General features: G+C 41.7%; 1 protein-coding gene across 1 annotated transcript in view; it reads left to right on the top strand.

Moving 5' to 3' along the window:
• Positions 1-15676, top strand: part of GLG1 (golgi glycoprotein 1) — a 155550-nt gene that overhangs the window by 124776 nt on the left and 15098 nt on the right. Inside the window, exons 10-18 of the mRNA XM_012437442.3 lie at positions 474-575; positions 2858-3011; positions 5082-5219; positions 8264-8350; positions 9628-9690; positions 10780-10893; positions 12290-12378; positions 13473-13590; positions 14683-14775. Of these exons, the coding sequence (XP_012292865.2) occupies positions 474-575; positions 2858-3011; positions 5082-5219; positions 8264-8350; positions 9628-9690; positions 10780-10893; positions 12290-12378; positions 13473-13590; positions 14683-14775 (958 nt within the window). The remainder of the gene's footprint in view (positions 1-473; positions 576-2857; positions 3012-5081; positions 5220-8263; positions 8351-9627; positions 9691-10779; positions 10894-12289; positions 12379-13472; positions 13591-14682; positions 14776-15676) is intronic.

Below are 15676 nucleotides of genomic sequence, written 5' to 3'. Positions count from 1 at the left end.
AGTTTCTTGGTGGTGTGATAATGGTGTTAAGTCCTTATATTTTAAAGAAACATGTTGAAATATTTACAAATGAAATGATAAAAGTATCTGGGATTTTGCTAGAAAATATCAGCAAAGGGGCCTAGAGTTGAAACAGACCTGGCTATAGATTGATAAAGTAATGGGGAGTGAACGTGGCTGTTACATGATTCTCTACTTTTGTGTGTGTTGGAAAGTTTTCATAACCAGTTAAAAATACAGCAGCTGCACACTGCCCCTGTGCATGCAGCGTCTTAAGTGCTGAGTGGCTCTGAAGTTGATAGAAGGCATAATCACTGTCAGGTTGAGTTGATTTGAGTGATTGTCAGAAAAATAAATCCGATTGCCCTAAGAAAATAGCTAAAAGGCTTTTTCTACAGACCAGGGAAATAATATGTAGACATCGAGTTCTGAAAACTTCTCTCCTGTTACAATTTTACTCATTTTATTGCTAGGATTTTGTCATGCTTGATGGAACATTTATACACAGAGAAGATGGTGGAAGATTGTGAACACCGTCTCTTAGAGCTGCAATATTTCATCTCCCGGGATTGGAAGTGAGTATTTTGAAGCTAAAGTAAATGTATTGCCTCAGCCTGTTCTCCTGTGTAGTCATAATTACCTGTATTTATTAAAATAATCATTTGGAAACTCTTTTTGTTCAGTTTTGGGACAGGTAACACACTCCAGTCTCCTGAAAAAGACTATGTTTATCACTTTCAGAACATAATCTAAAAGCAGAGTGAGCCTGCTCCCAATCTATACCACACATCCTTGTTCACCGCTAGTTGGAAGTCAGGGTCAAAATGTTGCTGATACCACAAAGATCTGTCTAGAAAGAATGATGGCACCTGTGGGGGTGGCAGAAGCACCTTCAGATATGTCTCTAAGAAGATAATAGTGCACTTGTATTTTTATTGATTTGCAGTGGATATGGGAATTTGTTTTTATTTCTTTAACTATTCAAAGTTATTAAGTCTATCTTAAGAAGTTTTTGTCAATAAGTGACAACTTGATTCTCCAATTTCCTTCTCATTCTGTTAACACAAAGTGATGGGGATGGGAGGACGAAATAGAAGGATCTGTATTACAGCCAGAATCACTGAATTCATTGGCTGTCATTCCGCCCTCTTTCCTTGTCTCACTTTCTCACCCCACCTCCAAAGCAGCCAGTACTGGATCCGACTGCTTCTCTAGCTTTTCATGTTCAGTGGCTTCTCCATTCAGTTGTTAAGCCACCATGGTGTGGTAGTTAACTTTTTTTGGTGATTAATATATATTTTGGCCAGGCACGGTGGCTCATACCTATAATCCCAGCACTTTGAGAGACCTAAGCAGGAGGAAAGCTTGCAGAAGTTTAAGGCCAGCCTGGTCAACATAGCTAGACCTTGTTTCTACAAAAACTGACAATAATTAGCCAGGTATGGCAGTGTGCGCCTATAGTCCTGGCTACTCAGGAGGCTGAAGCAGGAGGATCACCCTAGGTTACAGTGAGCTGTGATTATGCCACTGCATGCCGACAGTGAGACCCTATCTCAAAAAATGTGTGTGTGTGTGTGTGTGTGTGTGTTTTGCCCTCACACTTTACTAGAAAGAGATTACCTGAAGATTCAATGTATTCTCGTTTCTGTTTCTTCAAATTAGCTCTGGAAAGGACCACAGAAAGCTGGGCTGTAATTTCCCTTTGCTTACTCAGGCCATCTAAACCTAAATAGTCTACTGAGTGTATTGCCTTAATCAAAATAGCATTTTCTCGTCTTCTTTAATTCCTTCCCCCCTAATAAAAAAAAAGTGCTGCATAGTTACTCATTAAATATTAGCTCTTCATGGTTACTCATTAAATATTAGCTTTTTTCTTCCATTAAATAGCCCTCTACCAAAGTTGACAATATAATATGGACAGAATTAAGCATGCCCTGGTCGATTTGGAGAAGAAGCAGGCTCACTGTCTAATCCACTGTGTCCAGATTCAGAGTGAAATGTCAAGGCTTATACATTGATAAGCACCCTCAAGTAAACCAAAAAGATAACCACCTTACCTTGCACGGGAAGAAGAGAGAAAACTGAGTAGGAGACTATCTTGCCATTTCCTGATCATACTGAGTCTAATATATTCCATAGGATTGAACTTCATTCATACTTAGAAAAAGGTATTTAGTAAAAAGTTATGAATTGCCTGGTGTTGGCTACAACCCTAGTTTTCTGTTTTCAACCAGGACATGTGAATGCTAAGTCTGTTCTTAAAATGTTAGGTATCTAACATAGCCAAGATAACATCTTTGAAGGAGAATTTAAATCTTCTGTAGAAGGTTAACAAACCTGTAGAAGTTTATCCTCCTCCCTAGGTCTCCTACAGTGCTGACTAGTGTGTGTTCATTAAGAACAGAATTCATGGCGGGGTGCGGTGGCTTATGCCTGTAATCCCAGCACTTGGGGAAGCCAAGGCAGGCTGATTGCTTGAGCTCAGGAGTTTGAGACCTGCCTGGGCAACATGGTGAGACCCTGTCTCTACCAAAAATACCAAAAAGTAGCTGGGTGTGTTCCTGTTGCTCCAGCTACTTGGGCAGCTGAGGTGGGAGGATTGCTTTCAAGCCTGTGGGGCAGAGATTACAGTGAGCCAAGATAGCAACACTGCCCTCCAGCCTGGGTGACAGAGAAGGAGACCCTGTCTCAGAAAAAAAAAACAACGAAGAATATACTTTGACATATCTTCTGTCTCCACAACCCTGGAAGTGATTATCAGTGAGTATACAAGCAAGCACCTCGTAAAAACCCTTAGCCTGTGTTAGAAGGAAATGTCTATTAATTAGTGGTTATCTTTTAACTCTTAACCTTATAGGCTGGACCCTGTCCTGTACCGCAAGTGTCAGGGAGATGCTTCTCGTCTTTGCCACACCCACGGTTGGAATGAGACCAGTGAACTTATGCCTCCTGGAGCTGTGTTCTCTTGTTTATACAGACATGCCTACCGCACTGAGGAACAGGGAAGGAGGGTATGCAGTCAATATTGACTTCATTTCTTCTTACTGTCATTTGTTTTTTTACTTGTTTGCTGTATATTCTTCTGATTTCAGTCATCTTAGGAAAACTTTTTTAGACTATTTTGTGGGGAAAAGGTTCTACACTTCTAGAAACTTCTTCATTCTATGAGTGTACCTAAAGTTGCCCTCCCAGCTTCTATCATCTGATTTTACGTTTTTAACAAAGTGGGTGGGGGAAGATTTCCGGATTTTTTTCTTTAAATTCTCAAAATCTCAATCACAAATGGACAATTAAATTCTGCCGTCCTAAGTTTATTTAGCTTCAAGGATCCATTGGAAGCTTTTAGCCAGGACACAAATGGCTTTTACGCTGTTCTTGGCAGCTGAACACATTCGCATTGTCCGCCCATGAACTGGTTGGAGCAGAAACCTCCATACCTCAGTCTCCTGGTATTTGTCTGCCCCAACTGCTGCCTTTTATTGGGTTGTTTGTGTGGGAGCATTGGCTGCTTCCCCGGGTACACTGACATGTGCTTGTTCTCTAGGATGGCTTTCTCTACCTTCTGAGACACTCCATTGTCAGTCCTCCCTTTGTTCCAGAGAATAGAGATGGTATCACTTCTCATCCATCCTTAGAAATACCCCTTCTGAGCTTAATGCAAAAGCCTGGCTATCTCTAATTCAGAATGAGGGGACTCAGAAGGAAATGGCATACTTCAGTTGCTGCACCCTAACCCAGTGTTTATACTGCTGTGTAAGAAAACGTGGCAATTTGTTGTTATTGTTTTTTTTCTCTGTCTCTCGTATAATGAGCCTCTCATTAACCATGGGGACTTCCAAATCCTGACATCTTTCTAGTCACTATAGTGACTGGAAAGTGGGAGGTTTCTTCTCTTTTAAATAAGAAAGAATTGGAGTCTGGGGTGTTCGTTTTCTTTTCTTTTTTTTAATTGAGGTGAAATTCACAGAACATAAAAGTAACTTTTTATTTATTTATTTATTTTTTGAGACAGAGTCTTGCTCTGTCGCCGAGCCTGGAGTGTGCTGGTGCGATCTTGGCTCAGTGCAACCTCTGCCTCCTGGGTTCAAGCAATTCTCCTGCCCTAGCCTCTAGAGTAGCTGGGATTAAAGGAGCCTGCTATCATGTCTGGCTAATTTTTTTTTTCTTTTTGTGTTTTTAGTAGAGATGGGGTTTCACTATGTTGGCCAAGTTGGTCTCGAACTCCTGACCCCAGGTGATCCTCCCACCTCAGCCTCCCGAAGGGCTGGCATTACAGGCGTGAGCCACCGCACGCAGCCAAATTAACCATTTTAAAAAGAAAAATTCAGTGGCATGTAGTACATTTACAGTGTTGTATGGTCATCATATCTATCTAGTTTCAAAACATTCCATGACTACAAAAGGAAACACCATGTCCATTAAACAGTAACTCTCCATCCCTCCTGTCCCAGGTATGCTGCCCTTTTTTTTTTTCTTTTTTGCACGAGAGACTGTACCTGTCAATAACAGCTTTCTCATGGCCCTTGGAAAAAATACTAGTTTTCCCCTGTGCTAATTCTGCATCGCTCATCTAGAAGAGTCCAGTCTTGTCTTATGATAACTGTTGTGTCTACATTTGCCTGCCTTTTGTGATTTAGGTCAGTTTGAACTCAGTTCTCCTAAGTCAAGTATATATGCTCTCTTGAATTGGATCTGACCTTCTACTTGGCATTCATAGACTGGCAAATTAGTTTTGCTAAACAAACCAACAAACACAAAACTTTCAACTAACCTAGTCTGAATGAAGCCAGTTCACTTTTATCAGGATACTCTCATAAAATAATGTTTTTTATATGGTATATTAGAAACTGCTGAATATATATAATTGCATTCCTAAAGATAAGGCCTTTTTTTTTTTCTTGCCAAGATAAGGCCTTTTTGAAGCCTCCTGCAACATTTTATTCTGGGAGATATTTGAGGTATAAAATTTGGGAGATAAAATACAGGATTATTTGTTAGTTTCCTCATAACAGGCTTATCTCATATCTTTGTGTTTTTGTTTCGTTACCTTTCAAGTATTTAGCTCATTTTTTCTCATGCAGCTCTCACGGGAGTGCCGAGCTGAAGTCCAAAGGATCCTACACCAGCGTGCCATGGATGTCAAGCTGGATCCTGCCCTCCAGGATAAGTGCCTGATTGATCTGGGAAAATGGTGCAGTGAGAAAACAGAGACTGGACAGGTAGGTGACATCACTTTCTGTTTATCTTACAGTATTGATGATCTTAATGTTTAATGTTTTATCCAAACCCCAGAAAATCCATCTCTCTTTACCTTACAGACATGATTTGTTGTATTAGTCAGTATTTTCTGTAGAAGAAATTCTCAGGAAAATTTTCTCTTTGGTCTGTGTATCAGGAATAGTTGTCAGCTAGTTTGTCTTTGCATTATGATTATTGTATTTTTTAATTGATTATTTTCCCTCCTCCTGTTGCTTCTTAAAATGTCTAGAGCCAAAGATGTGGCCTGCCTCTTACAGGTATATAAGATTTCACAGTAGGCATTTTTGTAGTAAGCTTACTACTGGCTCCATTTCACATCCTCTTAACATGTTTTCCTTTCCTTTTTGTTCCTCATCTTTACTCATTTCACTCATTTTTTTTTCATTTCACTCATTTTTAATTCATTTTCTCTGTTAAGTTCTTTTGAGATAAGCAGGGTGGAAATCTATGTGTATGTGAGTACTGGTCTGCATGAAGAGTGGGCATGCCCTGGAACAGGCCCACAAAATACGTAGAAATGGATTTTTTTCTCATCTGGTTGGCAAAATTGAAGCTTAGAAAAGCTAAATGTATGTATTTCCTTATCTAAAATTCAATTCATTTCATTATATAGCTTCTCTATGTAGGAGCAGGCCCTAAGAATTACCTGCCTGCTGTGATTGGCTCCTTAGTACTATGTCCTAGTTTAAGGGAAAGAAGGAAAGATGCATGACTACAGGTTACATGGGAAGCTAGCATGTCTTCCATCTGAAAGCAGGATACTCAGCAGTAGAATAGCTGCATGTTTAAAGCCACATAAATACTCAAGGAACTCAGGTTTCCAGGTTCCATTTGTACCACTACAAAACCTCTTCTGGAAGTACAGTGTGAAAAAGTCACACATACTGGAGTTGGACGTTGTAAAGAAGAAACGTGGTTGCCCACTCAGGTTTGTTGAGCATAGGAGTATCATTTTCAGCAGTCTGTTTCCTGAGCTTGCTACAATTCTGTTGGGTTTATTATTAGAAAATGCCAATAGTTGAGCTTTCTGTTTTCCTCTGTCCAATGAAGCAAGGGATATGATGATTTGGAATCCCAGAAAACAGTTTCCTTTAGAACTCCCAGTAAAGTAAACTTTAGAAAGCTACCCTACATTACAGCCTATCGTGGAGAAGCTAAACTTAAGGATTTTTTTCTTTTTTTGACAGAGTTTCACTTTGTCACCCAGGCTGGAGTGTAGTGGCATGATCTCGGCTCACTGCCCGCTCTGCCTCCTGGTTTCAAGCAATGCTCTTGCCTCAGCCTCCTGAGTGGCTGGGATTACAGCACCGGCCACAACGCCCAGCTAATTTTTGTATTTTAGTAGAGATGGGGTTCCACCATGTTACCCAGGCTGGTCTCCAACTCCTGAGCTCAGGCAGCCTGTGCATCTGGTCTCCCAAAGTACTAGGATTACAGGCGTGAGCCACTGCGCCCAGCCAGGATTCAGATTCCATTAATAGGATCTTTCTCTTAGCTATTTATTTTACCCCCAAAAGTTCAGTGCGTTTTCCTTTAGTTTTTTTTTCTTCTTCTTCCATTCTGGCTGTTCTATAATTCCCACAACTCTTTCCATCTCATTCTGATTCTGATTCTGAAACAGAGCGATTCTTGCAGAATAGTCAGTAAGTTAAACTTGATCCTTTAACAGAGCACTTTGCTGAGAAATAGCTGTTGATATGCTTTGGAAAAGTGAGCTGATGTTATACTTGAAACCTCTAAACCTCTAAAAGGAATAGTAATAGACTAGTGCTACAGATAGTTCCAGCTCGGTTTCCAAAGCCCAGACAAGATAGCTTTTAGGTACCTAAACCCTAGTGTGTTCACTTGTTTTCCTTCAGAGGATCCTTTTGATTTGTACTGGAGTTAGAATCCCAGATCTGACTTACAGGAGTTATCAATTCTATCCTGTGTTCCGGACCCCCGGTCCCCAACTACTTTGCCAATAAAGAGTCTTAAAATAATCTGTGCTCTTCACTGTGAATTTGTCTGATGATCATTAATAAAGTGCGCATTTAAAATGTGAGGTAAAAAGTTATCAAAGCACAGATTCAAAATGGAATCAAGACCTGATAAGGTTTTTAGACTTTGATTCTCCTTGCACTTGTAAATTTGGCCTTCTGAGGGATTTGCATGGTTCTTTTCTTTTTCTTTTGAGATGGAGTTTTACTCTCGTCGCCCAGGCTGGAATGCAGTGGCATGAACTTGGCTCACTGCAACCTCCACCTCCTAGGTTCAAACCATTCTACTGCCTCAGCCTCCCAAGTAGCTGGGATTACAAGCACCCGTCACCACGTTAGCCTAATTTTTTTATTTTTAGTAGAGACGGGGTTTCGCCATGTTGACCAAGCAGGTCTCTCAAACTCTTGACCTTAGGTGATTGGCCCACTTCGACCTCCCAAAGTGCTGGGATCACAAGTGTGAGTCACCATGCCTGGGCTTTGCGTGGCTCTTGTACCCACCTGGCCCTCATAACCACCCTGCTACATCAAGTAATTATCTTTCCAACATTCTTAGTCTAGAGGATTAAACAAAGCTTTTGTGTTCTGTTCACTGAAGTAGTTTTTAAAAGAAGAGAAAGGTCCAGGTGCAGTGTCTCACACCTGTAATCCCAGCACTTTGGGAGGCTGAGGTAGGCAGATCACGAGGTCAGTTCCAGACTAGCCTGGGCCAAAATGGCGAAACCCCATCTCTACTAAAAATAGAAAAAAATTAGCTGGTCATGGTAGCAGGTGCCTGTAATCCCAGCTACTCAGGAGGCTGAGGCAGGAGAACAGCTTGAACCCTGGAAGCGAAGGTTGCAGTGAGCTGAGATAGTGCCATTGCACTCCAGCCTGGGCAACAGAGCAAGACTCCATCCCAAAAAAAAAAAGAGAAAGGACCACTGAAAAGGGAAGTGTCATGAAACTACTGGTATCTATACTTACATTTCCCTTATTCATGTATGCGACTAATAAATGCCAGTGGCTTGCCTTTATATTTGTAGGAGCTTGAGTGCCTCCAGGACCATCTGGATGACTTGGTGGTGGAGTGCAGGGATATAGTTGGCAACCTCACCGAGTTAGAATCAGAGGTAAGTGATATGCAGCTTACTCATTGGAGGAGAGTGGTTGCCAGCAGCCTGGCCTTTTGTGCTTGATTCTACTGTTTCTAGATTCCTGAGAGTGCAGATTCTCTGTCAATCGAAAGAAACCTATCAGATTCTCCCTATTTGCTTTATAAAGAAGTATATTGTGTTGCTTTGTGAACGCCTTCCCTCATTTCTCTAGAACAACATTCTATACAGCCCTTTTCCTTCATAAATTAGATTTATCACAGTCATTAGACCTGCCTTTGTTTCCCCCTTAAGATAGCAGCTGTACTTCAAATCACTTAATCACATTCAAGAGCAATCTACAGATTCCCATTCTCTTATCCTGTGCTCTTTTAGTTAGGTCATTTGGTAGTATTTGTGTGTTTCAGAACATAAAAGCTGGGGACTTCCAGTAAACATGAAGATTGAATACATATGTTTATCCCTGTTCCATCCTGAAACTCCCTAAAATATTAAAAATGGGATTAGAAACCCTCATAAAGCACTAGCACATTATTTAGAAATTCAGAAGAGGGCAGCTAAAAATGTTAAAGTTGTTTTATGGGGGCAGAAGTCAGACGTGGGGAACTACCATTTTGTTGTAAACCTTTTAGTACTCTTTGAATTGTCATAATTGGCGTTATGTAAAATTACATTTCTCAACCAATTCCTTTTTGCTTTCTAGTTTTCAGAAGTTGGTTGCCTTCTCTCATTTCGTCATCTCTCACGTTATCATTGTCATCATGGACTTACGAGAGCAGTCTGGGGTGTATAGCTCTTTAAAGGAAGGTGTTCTTTCAGGAGCTAGTGCTACATGGGTTTTTCTGCTTAAAGGCATTATTAGTCTGTGTTCAGCAGAAACAGTGGTTTGGCATCTGCTTTGAGGGCAGTGCTCTGGCTTATGAGCTTATAAACTGAAGATGGATATCAGTTACCACTATTTTCATTTTGAACTGCTTAGCATTTTGGAAAAATCCCCAAAAGCTTTGCATACTCTAATGTCATTACTAAATTTTACCTCACTTTTCTTAATTCTGCCTTCTCATTTGTTCAGGCAGAAAGGGAATATGCCTCTAAAAATTTGCCTTTCAAAGTATAACAGAGGAGCAGTTCTTTATTTATTCTGGGGCTGTCTACCTCAAATACTAGAATTGTTTCCAAAAGTACGTATTAGATTATTTGCCCATCAAATATTACTGATTCAGAAAGAAAAATTGCTCCTCCTCCATCCTGGCTCTTTCTAAAGCAGAATTATTAATATATTTAATCTTCTACAGGATATTCAAATAGAAGCCTTGCTGATGAGAGCCTGTGAGCCCATAATTCAGAACTTTTGCCACGTAAGTGATGTCTGGAGGAACAAGGGTTAAAAACAGAAATAGAATCACAGGGACTCTGCCCTGAGTATCTTAGACTCATCTCTGTCTTCAGCATATATTACTCTTGAATGATAGCCAGCTTTGACAAGTTAAAATTTAAAATGTAAACAGGCCAGGTGTGGTGGCCAAAACCTGTAATCCCAGCACTTTGAATCTAAGGAGAGTGGATCACTTGAGCCCAGGATTTCAAGACCAGCCTGGGCAACCTCGCAAAACTCCATTTCTACAAAAAATTAGCTGGGCGTGGTGGCACGCGCCTATAGTTCCAGTTAACCGGGGGGCAGAGGTAAAAGAATCACTTGAGCCCAGGAAGTCAAGGCTGCAGTAAGCCTTAAATGCACCACTGCACTCCAGCCTAGGCAACAGAGTGAGACCCTGTCTCAAAAAAAAAAAAAAAAAAAAAAAAAGTGAACAAGATCAAGAGAGAGGTGCCACCATCCTGGAGCCATATTTGATTAGCCTTTGCAGGTTAAGCAGGTATGTGACTTACAGCAGTTATTGAGATGCCTTTTTTTAAGAAGAGATGGAACAGCGAAGCCCCCATTAGTATGGCAGAGTTGTTTCCAATGCATCAGCCTAGGAACTATTAGCATCAGCCCAGGAATTGTTAGCAGTAATAGTGGCTCTTCCTTCCAGTTGTCTCCTAGTACCTCAATATTGGCTGAATTCTGATTATTTCATATTTATTTATTGAACTGCTTAAATTATGGGAGTGAAACATACCCAGGAACCATTGGGATCGGACAGTTGGGAGGCTATATTAGAGATTATCTCAAAAGCTAGCTGCTGACATCATACAAAGAAAGTTTAAAAAAAAAAAAAAAAGCATATAGTCTTGTCTCATGCAGAACATGCCACTGAATGTATACCTTTGTGATTTCTCAGGCTTATTTTGATACAAGTTATGGTGTGTCTTTTTTTTTTTTTTTTTTTTTTTTTTGTGAGGGCCACTAGAATCAACCCTGCTTGCATTTGTTTAGGACTGGGCTAAATAAACTTTTGTTCATTAATTGTTACCAATGAAGTGTAAATGTGTGCTGTCTTCCCCAGGATGTGGCAGATAACCAGATAGACTCTGGGGACCTGATGGAGTGTCTGATACAGAACAAACACCAGAAGGACATGAACGAGAAGTGTGCCATCGGAGTCACCCACTTCCAGCTGGTCAGTGACACCTAGCTGCTGATCTCCCATCATAGCTGCCTGGATGAATCTCTTGACTGAATCTCTTCCTTTTTTGGAACATCAGAGGACATCTGATGTTCTGTTAAAAACCACTTTTTCCAGCTGAGTGTGGTGGCTCACACCTGTAATCTCAGCACTTTGGGAGGCCAACGTGGATGGATCACTTGAGGTCAGGACTAGCCTGCCTAACATGGTGAAACCCCATCTCTACTTAAAATACAAAAAAATTAGCCAGACGTGGTAGCGCGTGCCTGTAATCCCAGCTACTGGGAAGGCTGAGGCAAGAGAATCACTTGAACCTGGGAGGCAGAGGTTGCAGTGAGCTGTTCACACCTCGCTGCACTCCAGCCTGGGCGACAGAGCAAGACTCTGTAGGTAGGTAGGTAGGTAGATAGATAGATAGTTAGATGGCAAGACTCTGTCTCCGGATGGATGGATGGATGGACGGACGGACGGACGGATTCTGTCTCCAGATAGATAGAAAGATACATATATATATATATAGAGAGAGAGAGAGAGAAAACGCACTCAAGACTCTGCAGATGGATGGATGGAGGATGGACACATGGAGAGAGAGATGGCGAGGCTTTGTCTCCAGAAAGAGAGAGAGAGATAGCGAGACTCTGTCGATCGATCGATCGATCGATAGATAGATAGATTAGATTGTTGGATATATATAGAGAGATCAATAGCCGGCCAGCCCACCCACCTAGAACTGACATTTGAGTAAGATAGTTTGAGCTTTTTATAATTACCACATGTAACTATAGGAAGCGTTTCTGGTATAGCAAGGGCTTCCTTCTGAGGAAGATGAAATCTGGTCAGCTGTGTTAATTGACCCCTTGTTAGGGCACACAGCCTGCCTGACTGTGCATTCGGCAAGTGTTGTTGAACGCCTCTGAAGTCGAGGCACTGGGGGACAGTGGTGAGATGGATAAACCCCTTGCCCTTGTGGACTCTAGATTCTAGTAAGAGAAGATGCAAAAACAAGTGTGCAAATAAATGGATAGTCTTAGGTGGTTCTAGAAAGAAAAAGCAAAGCAGAATAAGGGGCTGGAGGGTGAAGAAGAAAGGGGGCTCCATAAAGAGGTACTTGAATAGAAACCTCAAAGAATAGCAGAGCAAACCATGCAAAGGACTGAGAGAAGAGTAATTTAGACAGAGGGAACAGCATGCGTGTGATTGGAATGACCGTGAAGCCAGTGTGCCTGTTTTGGGGGAATACTGGAGAGATCAGCAGGTCGTGGTGTCTCAGGTGTGGAGCAAGCCACACAGGGTCTTGTAAACAGACTTGTGAGAGCTATATGAAACATGTCCCCTACCACTACTGACTACAACTTGCCACAGAACTTCCAACTTTCTTTTCACCCTTCAGGTGCAGATGAAGGATTTTCGGTTTTCTTACAAGTTTAAAATGGCCTGCAAGGAGGACGTGTTGAAGCTTTGCCCAAACATAAAAAAGAAGTATGTAGATTTTAATTGTTTCATTCCACTTTCCCAAAGTCCCTCTTAGCTCCTGAATGAATATGTGAGATGTCAGGCAGCCCTCCTGCTGCCTGATGGGGTTGGCTCTGGAGGCCTCCTGCTCTCTCCTTTGATACTATGGCAAACACTTGGACTGTCTGGACAGAGCATCTGGCAGTGGTAGGTGTCACATGGAGATCCCATAGGCTAAAGGAGCATTTTTAATTGTTCCAGGTAAGGCCATCTGACTGATGAAGCAGGGATGGATTGTGTGCTTAGAGAAGCAGGGTGCAGTGTGAGTGAAAGAGGCGAATTGACTTCTTCCCTGCATCGTCCCATTATGTTATCTCTTCTAAGATGCAGCAATTTTTGTACTTGATTAGATACTTACTGAAGACACAGAATCTTTATTCATTTAAGAATTAGGTCTTGGCCAGGCACGGTGGCTCACACCTGTAATCCCAGCACTTTGGGAGGCCGAGGCAGGCAGATCATGAGGTCAAGAGATCAAGACCATCCTGGCCAACGTGGTGAAACCCCGCCTCTTAAAAAAAATTTTGTACCAGTGGATGAATGCTTTGTTTAAAAAAAAAAAATTAGGCCTTAATGAGGAAATTGATAAGCTTTTTCAGCATGGCTGCCCAAATTCTTCCACGTTGATCTTTGAAAGGCACATTTCTAGAACACTTGCCCTCATATAAACCAAGTTCCTAGTTTGCTCAGGTTTCTCTACCTTCCAGGAGCAAGTTTCATAGCAGGTCAAAGGCACAGTCCTGGAGTTAAGAGCAGCATTCCTCTGTGGTAAGATGTATTTAACAGAAGTGTTGAACCATCCTTGCACACATGTGCCCTCTCTGGCTTCTCCTCCAGTCAGGAATGTAGTCAGTGTTCAGGCTGCTGCCTGCCTTTTGTGACACCCACAGTCAAATTGCACCTTTTAGCACCCTGAAAAAAACATGCACACAGCAAAGACATTCCCCAAAAGGGCATCCTGAATTCTTAGTTAATGGCGTGACCCCTGCCCCAGCGAGGCTATCAGGTCATCTGCCCTTGTGTGGCTTCAGCTAGCTTCAAGCTTCTCCTTTCACTCACAGGGTGGACGTAGTGATCTGCCTGAGCACAACCGTGCGAAACGACACTCTGCAGGAAGCCAAGGAGCACAGGGTGTCCCTGAAGTGCCGCAGGCAGCTCCGCGTGGAGGAGCTGGAGATGGTAATGTCTCCCAACCTCTGCTCCCAGAAACCACAGTGGGCCAGGGCTTGGAAAGCTGGGGAGAGGCTAGGACAAGGGGGAGGCTTTTTAGCCACTACTGTGAGGGTTAATACTTGAAGTCTTGTGCTAAAGTTTTACCATATGACCATTAGCTTGCTGTGTCATTCTTTTTATTTTGATTGATAAAACCTTTCTTACCACACATGACAGGAAGTCCAACTGTAAGACAGGCTCTAATTAAGCATGTGATCCAGTCATTGGATCAATAATGTCCTTGGGGGCTGGGCACAGGTGACTCATGCAGGTAATCCCAGCACTTTAGGAGGCCAAGGCAGGTGGATTGCTTAAGGTCAGGAGTTCGAAACCAGCTTGGCCAACATGATGAAACCCTGTCTTTAACTAAAGGAGATTTGGGCCAGCATGGTGTGGCTCATGCCTGTAATCCCAGCATTTTGGGAGGCTGATGCGGTCGAATCACTTGAGGTCAGGAGTTCAAGACTAGCCTGGCCAACATGGCAAAACCCCAACTCTACCAAAAAGACAAAACTTAGCCAGGTATGGTGGCACACACCTATCATGCCAGCTACTCAAGAGACTGAGGCAGGAGAATTGCTTGAACCCAGGAAACAGAGGTTGCAGAGAGCCAAGACCATGCCACTGTACTCCATCCTGGGTGACAGAGCAAGACTCTGTCTCAAAAAAAAAAAAAAAAACTTATTTCAAGCTGGAAGGTTTGGTTCTCTAACTTTGAGTCTAGCTCTTTAATTAAAGTAATAATAAAAGTAGAACCCTATGTTTATATAGTGGTTTTGACTTTCCAAGTGATTTTCACGTCTCGCAGCAATCCTTTGAAGGACTACATATGGTGTTTCAGGGTAGACGTGGCATTCTATTTTGCAAAGAAGGTCCAAGACCATGCAGCTAGTTGGTGACAGAATTGAAAGTAAAGCCTGATTCTCTTGCTGCAAGGCCACTTTCCTGTGTAGAAGCCAGGGTCACTAGACAAGATGCAGTCACCAAATAAGTCTATAGAACATTTGACATCTTCACCCTAAACCAAGCTCACCTTCCCATGCTGGCTCCCTCATGCAGACAGAGGACATCCGCCTGGAGCCAGATCTGTATGAAGCCTGCAAGAGTGACATCAAAAACTACTGTTCCACTGTGCAGTATGGCAATGCTCAGGTAACTTTTTGCTTTTGTTTATTTATTTATTTATTTTCTTTTAAATTTTTTTCTTTTTTTTGTTCTTTTTTTTCTTTTTTTTTTTTTTTTGCTTTTATTTTTTAATTGTAAAATAATTTGAAGGTAACATTTAATCTTTTCTCAAAAGCTGGTGCCCAAAAGAGGGTTACTTTATAGTCATTAAGTTTTTGCTATTAAGACAGGACCTGTCTCATCCCATCCAACCTAATCATCCATTCTTAAGCTACACCAGGCTGCTTTTTCCAGAGTTCTTCACCTTCACTCCTCTCTAATTCATTTTCTTCCCTTTTCCAGATTACCTCATCCTTCTCTACCTTGTCCGCCTAGTAACTCTTAATGATCCTTCAGATGCCTCCTCCTCTGTAGCATTCCCAGTGCTCTGCACCTCCAAAATTAACCATTTTCTCATTGTGTTCCCATTGCACAGAAGTTCTTAATTAGAGGTCACATCAGAATCACCTAGGACACTTCTTTTTAATACACAGAAACAGAACCCTATCCAGAATTGCCAGGAGTGAAATACAAACAAGTGATTTTTTAAAAAATGTTCTCCTTATGACTCAGCTACCTCTTCTAGTCAAGGGCCATGGGGCTCTAGCCTTTGAGATAATTACTTCATTGTTCTCTTGTATCTCCTGTTGCCAATGCAAAGTCTGATGTCAGTTTGTGTCTCATTGCTTTGTAGTTAATCTATTTCTGATAGGTTTTAGAGTCTTTGCTTTATCTGTAGTGATCTGTAATTTCATTGTGATGTGATTAGGTATGGTTTTTGTTTTGTTGTGTTCATCCTGGTTGGCACTTTCAGTCTCACAATCTATGTCTTCTTTCGTTTCTGGAATAGTCTCAATCATTGATCTGTCACATGTTGCTTTCCCTTTCC

The sequence above is a fragment of the Aotus nancymaae genome, unplaced genomic scaffold (genome assembly GCF_030222135.1).
Source record: "Aotus nancymaae isolate 86718 unplaced genomic scaffold, 86718_ANA_hifiasm-v0.15.2.pri h1tg000030l, whole genome shotgun sequence".
NCBI classification, from domain to species: Eukaryota; Metazoa; Chordata; class Mammalia; order Primates; family Aotidae; genus Aotus; species Aotus nancymaae.
The sequence above is the reverse complement of the archived record's forward strand: the minus strand, read 5'-3'. Positions and strand labels throughout refer to the sequence as shown.